This window comes from Stylophora pistillata, chromosome 14 (genome assembly GCF_964205215.1).
Source record: "Stylophora pistillata chromosome 14, jaStyPist1.2, whole genome shotgun sequence".
Lineage (NCBI taxonomy): Eukaryota > Metazoa > Cnidaria > Anthozoa > Scleractinia > Pocilloporidae > Stylophora > Stylophora pistillata.
In genome coordinates this window covers 22,837,317-22,843,538 of record NC_142532.1, presented here as the reverse complement: position 1 = coordinate 22,843,538, position 6,222 = coordinate 22,837,317, and the positions used below count along the sequence as shown (strand labels likewise).

General features: G+C 41.0%; 1 protein-coding gene across 1 annotated transcript; it reads left to right on the top strand.

The window, feature by feature from the left end:
• Positions 1-3,888: 3,888 nt before the first annotated feature.
• LOC148717106 (cytochrome P450 10-like) lies at positions 3,889-6,078 on the top strand. Its single transcript, XM_088745776.1, has one exon. The coding sequence runs from the start codon at positions 3,889-3,891 to the stop codon at positions 5,518-5,520; it is 1,632 nt and encodes a 543-aa protein (XP_088601902.1). The 3' UTR covers positions 5,521-6,078.
• The last annotated feature ends 144 nt before the right edge of the window (positions 6,079-6,222 follow it).

The window sequence follows — 6,222 nt, the reverse complement described above, 5'->3', positions numbered from 1 at the left end:
CTTATACCACCACCTCAGCCAGTATCTCCTCTACCCCTCTAGAAAAATCAATCGCAGTTCTTTCCACCCAGTCAACCAACCCATCCTACACTTAGCTTCCACCCCCATCACCTTTCTAAGCCAATGCAACGACTCCAGCACCAACACAGTTTTCACACTCCAACCCTAGCCCCATTCAACAGCAGTTTCCTCAGAGCATGCAAGCTGGTTTCTCACCACAGCAGAATCAGTTTCATTTCAATACACCCCCGCCAAACCTCGGCATCACGGTTGCTCAACAGGGGAATTCGGTTGGAATTGTTACAGGTTCTCTTCAACAGAGTGGTTCAACGGAAAGTGTGCCGCAATCCGAAGTGGGGTCGCTCTTTGTTTAAACTAGAACCTTTTATTGTTTGACCATTTAAATGAAAGCTACAGAGAAGCCCTTTCATGTGGGACTGGTTATTCTGCTGTAGAAGGTGAGTCTTGCTTTAATTAACCTCTGCGGATAACACCGTTAACATTTAAGCGAAGGAAACTTAGCTGCTCTTTCATTCGCCACCGTTTATTCTTCGGTCCCAAGAGGTTTTACCTTAATTAAGACTGTGAGTCAAACCATGGTGTGTGATCATTCTCGTGAAAGCCAGTAAGTAGCACTACTAGAAGGCTTTCCCGACTCTCCCAACTCTCCCCAGCCTTCTGCAGTAAAACTCAAAGAGCACTGAGCACTTTAGCCTGTTTGTAGGTGGTAGTTTGTATTTTTAAGCGCAAGATTCAGCACGGCTAATATTAGGTCGCCATAATGGACGGGTAGAAGATTTTTTGGTCCGATATGCTGACCGAATACTCGCCGTGCTGCTCTTCGTGCTTTCAAAAAACAGGAACTACCGCCTACGTCCAAGCAGGTTATGAGCACTCGCCTCCCAAATTACGCCTGGTTCGCAGGCTACAAGTTCTAGTGTGACACCTTTCAAGTAGAAGATATTTAGCAATGTAAACTTAAGGCTCTCATATCATGCTTAACTTGAAGTCCTCAAAAATTTAACTCTGACCAGTGAAATGAAAGCTGATTTGGTGCAGTGTATCGTAATGTACACGTGGTTTTAACTCTCAAAGTTTATTCAGATGGCCGAATGTCTCACCAAGACCATCGAAACTGAACGCAAGTGAATCTTTTATTTTCCGTGACATTTTTTATGTAATATTCTCTTTTTGTTTCTAGTCGAAATCAGGGCTTTAAACGAACATTGTGAGTATTCAAACGAAACCATTTGAAAAAAAGACGTAACGCAATCGTCTGTCGTTCAAGATAATTTTTCGATACCATCGACGTTCGAAATGACTCGGCGTTCAAATATTCGCTGTAACGTACGCAGTTTTAGATAATCACCCAAGTGTTTTACGTTCCCACCGACAACACACTCCAGCTTCTCAAAACTACGGATGAATAACCTCGCTCACAAACGTGATCAGATTAGTTCTCTTCGCAGCAAGCGGCATCGCTGAAGGCTTTTTAACAGCTGGTTACTGAAAAACAAACGCTAGTACATTCACAACTAGACGTTATTCCAATAGCAACAGACATCTCTCATTAGAAAAAATTACCAATGATCACCATAGTTAATAGAGGGGACTCTATTAACTATGATGATCATGAAGCGCACAACTTCACTCGGTCGATACACGAAGGCACTCTGCTAAACATAAGGATTTCCTCGTTTCTTACATACTCGCCTCTGATTGGCTACCAAACCATGAAGTCGCGTCATCATTACGTCACGAATTTTTGTTGTTGTTTTCATCAAGGTGAATTGTTCCCTCGTTGTCTATGGTTAGCCAAATGTTGCAAAACTCAACCACTTGCATATTTATATTCATTAACTTATATTTACGCGCAACAAAATATATTTTTATTCAACAGTTTACAGTTACATTCAACATTTTATATTGATGTTCAACGACACGCATTTTCTTTTCATATTCAACCAAAATTATTTTCATTCAACAACAATATTTATTCAACTTCAGTAGCTATATTTATTTTACTCAACAAAATTAATTGTTCAACTTCAGTCAAAACTTTTTACCCAACGAAAATGATTGTTCAACTTCCACCATGCATAGTCATTTAATGACATACCTTCTATTATGACTAAGTGTTTGAAAGTTCCCGGACATTCAAAATATCGTCATTCAACAAAATTCCCCGCCCTTACCCCCGAACTACCCCCAAACATGAAACCCATTCCCTTCCATGATACGAAGATTATGGACTGGAACCCGATCATTCAATTTGCGCCAAGAATCAAAATGGCAGCCATAACACTGGACGAAGACTCATTCTTCAATTACTTTGAGGATGTTATAAGCTTGTTAAATGTTTTTGAAGAGGGAGAAGACAGTATTTCCCGACCATTCTATTCGGGCATTGCTGTTAATACATTATTTTATTTCAGATGTCTACCAAAGGGAAAATGATCCAATCAATGGTCATGTATGAGGTCATTTCAAAACGTAAAATGGCTTTGGATCAGTTGAGAAAAGGATTGATTACCCTTGGTGCTCTTGATGAGATGTCAAAGCACCCACTTTTGTTTGCGAGTGTGTTCAGCTTTAACCCTGTTGAGCTGACACCAGCGATAGTTAGAGAGTATCTCAAATATCCAGATGAATTAAGTGACCAAATTAAGTACCAGATATACTGCTAAGTGAGTACGGTTTGGAGTATTCCTTAACCCCAGTTCTGTCAATTTTCGGCACCAACTGTGGAAAAAACCCTTAAATTAGTAGCAACCTCAGTCAACTCTCCTTTGCACTCGTTTACAATCAGTAACATGTTTTCGACAAATTTTACCGCTGATCACCCTCTCTATAAATGGTCGGGAAATACTGTCTTCTCCCTCTTCTCAAACACTTAACAAGCTCATAATATCCTCAAAGCAATTGAAGAATGAATCTTCGTTCAGTGTTATGGCTGCCATTTTCAGTGATTTTTGGCGCAAATTGAATGATCGGCTTCCAGTCCATGATCTTCGTATCATGGAAGGGAATGGGTTTCATGTTTGGGGGTAGTTCGGGAATAGGGGCGGGGAATTTTGTTGAATGACGATATTTTGAATGTCCGGGAACTTTCGAACGCTTAGTCATAATACAAGGTATGTCATTAAATAACTATGCATGGTAGAGGTTGAATAATTGTTTTTTGTTGAGTAAAAAGTTTGGACTGAAGTTGAACAATTAATTTTGTTGAGTAAAATAAAGATAGTTATTGAATTTGAATAAATATTGTTGTTGAATGAAAATTATTTTGGTTGAATATGAAAAGAAAATACGTGTCGTTGAACACAAATATAAAATGTTGAATATAACTGTAAACTGCTGAATAAAAATATATTTTGTTGAGCATAAATATAAGTTGTTGAATATAAATATGCAAGTTGTTGAATTTTCCAACATTTGGCTTATTTATTTATTTAATCACTTTCACCAGAGTGTGGTGAGGGTCGCACAACAGAGCGAGGCTCCAAATTAAGTGCGCCCTATATCCCACCCATCCCACCCCAGGGGAGGACATCCATCACACAGTAATCTCGTGTGTGGGAAATTAACGTCTCCTACCCCAACCCTGCAGGAGACGGGACCTCCATTTATTCGTCCCTATCCGAGAAGACTAGAATATCTAACCATTTCTTGATGTTATAGAAAGGTAGCAAATTCTTCTCAATTATTTTAAGACCCTGAGTGTTGGTCCGGCCGGGGCTCGAACCCTCGACCTCCCGCACAACAGTCCAGCGCTCTATCCATTGAGCTAACCGGGAGGCTAACCATATAGTTGTCAAGGTCATGTGAGACATCGAAATCGAAACCGTACGAATCATTCATTCCCTGGATTAGCTGAGGTTTTTTAAAATGGCGTTTACTGTTAAAACGAAAACTGCACACTCTCTCGTTTTCTCATCGGGTCGGACCATTTCTTTCATGCGTAAAAAACACCATGGTCTCCGTGGTTTCGTGCCATCGACGTCGATGAGTTCTCTTTCGTCCATTTCAGTCGAAGATGTACCAAAACCAAAACCTTTTTCAGAAATCCCAGGTCCCCTCTGTATCCCTTTTTTCGGAACAGTTTGGACGTTCTTCGTGGGAAGGAAAGGCCAGCCCCTTGGAAAGCGATTTTATGACATCCAAGCAGAAAATGTCAAGAAATATGGGAAAGTATTCCGCAACAAAGTGCCAGGCGTTGATATTATTAGTTTATCTGATCCTGTCGATGTTGCAAAGTTACTCCGAACGGAACCCAAATATCCAGAAAGACTGGACTTTCCGTCTCTGAACTTCTACCGAGAAAAAAGAAAGAAAATTCCAGGTGTTTTTTTTGCCGATGGTGCAGAATGGTACAAGTTACGAAGCGTCCTGAGCAAACGAATGCTGCGACCGAAAGAAGTCGCCGACTATTCTCCGGGTTTCAATGAAATCATCAGTGATTTTATTCACCGATTACGATCAGTTCGAGAGCCCAGAGGGTCAGAGAAAGAAAACGAAGTCTGTGTACTCGATAATGAACTTTTCAAATGGTCGTTTGAGTCCGTGGCAGAGATGTTGTTTGACAAAAGGTTTGGTTGTCTTGAGGAGGACGTAAACGAAGAGGCACAGACCTTCATAACAGCTGTCGGAGATTTTCTGGCGGTTGCAGTCGAGGTTGGCTTACTACCTGTTTGGTTCTACAGGATCTACGAGACACACACATTTAAAAAATTTTTCGATAATTTCGACACGATGTACGATTACGCCGAACTATTTATCGGTAGACGAATCAAGGAACTGGAAGAAAAGTCACGCAAACCATCAAAGGAAACAGAGCGTGACAGAGCTGGCTTCTTTGAGTTCCTCCTGTCGAGCGGAAAGCTGACGAAGGATGACCTGTTGGCGAGCGTAATCGACGTCCTGTTTGCCGGAGTTGATACTACGTCCAATACGATGCAATGGGTTCTCTATATGTTGGCCAAAAACCCGGAGAAACAGAAAATTCTTCGACAGGAAGTGCTTTCAGTGGTAGGAAATTCAACCTTTGCAACGCCGGAAACTCTGGCTCGAATGCCATACCTGAAGGCCTGGTTACGAGAGACCCTCCGCCTATACCCTGTTCTATCCGCTGTTCCGAGAAGACCAAAAGAAGATATAGTATTAGGAGGCTACCATATTCCTGGGGGCACTGCTCAAGTTGAGTTCCTTGTTCACCAAATGGGGCGAGATGAGAGTATTTTTGAAGACGCTGAAGCCTTTAAACCAGAGAGATGGCTGCGAAGCAAAGATAGTGCTTTGATCGAAGCAACAGAAGCCTTCGCTTCCCTTCCATTTGGATTCGGCACACGTATGTGCCTCGGTCGACGTATTGCCGAGTTAGAACTTCATCTGTTGATGGCCAGAATCGTGCAGCAGTTTGACATCTCTTACCCACCGGAGGCAGAGGATGTGGAGCCGTTTATGAGAGGGGTTACCATTCCTGACAGACCTGTTAGAGTGCAGTTCGTTGACAGACAATGAGTTCCATTTTCTTGTGGCCAAGTTCACCTTGCACTGTAAGACTGTTTTCAGCCGAAAGTAGGACAAATTCTGATGACAAATCGTTAAACAAACCTCACTTTTTGGATCGAAGATGTTCAATAAGTCACGTTCAATAAGTAAGTGTCAACAATTTCAGTGATTCCCTACATCTTATAAACAATTTTCACCGCTGGCTGCCAATCGTTTTACATTTCATTTCTCTTCAGAATTATTCAATAATGTTATTTGAACGTCACACCTTCCCCTCAACGGTTAGTGTATTCCTATCACTAGTTCGCTATTCGGTGATTTGACGAACTAGAAAAGTAGACTCGCAAAACTACATGTAAATATGTGTTTATTTCAAGTACATTTTAATGGTTTTATGAAGGATTTCTCTCTTGCTTGCAAATGTTTGTCTTATACATATATCTCGTATTCTTTCGGTTTTCATTGTATATTTATTGTAGTGTTTTTCTGGTCACCAAAAGAAATCCTGTGCCGATAAATTTTCATTTGATAATAAAGAAGCCTTTTCCAGGCGTTTAGTTGGTAAAATGGAGCGAAATGGTAAAAAGCGCGATCGTAGTGATAGAGAGAAAGCAAAGGAACTTGAAATACAAAAGTATCAATGAGCATACAAGGGTCTGAGTAAGCATAGAAGGATTTATTATCCAACTGTGTTTCGTAGAGTACCAATGA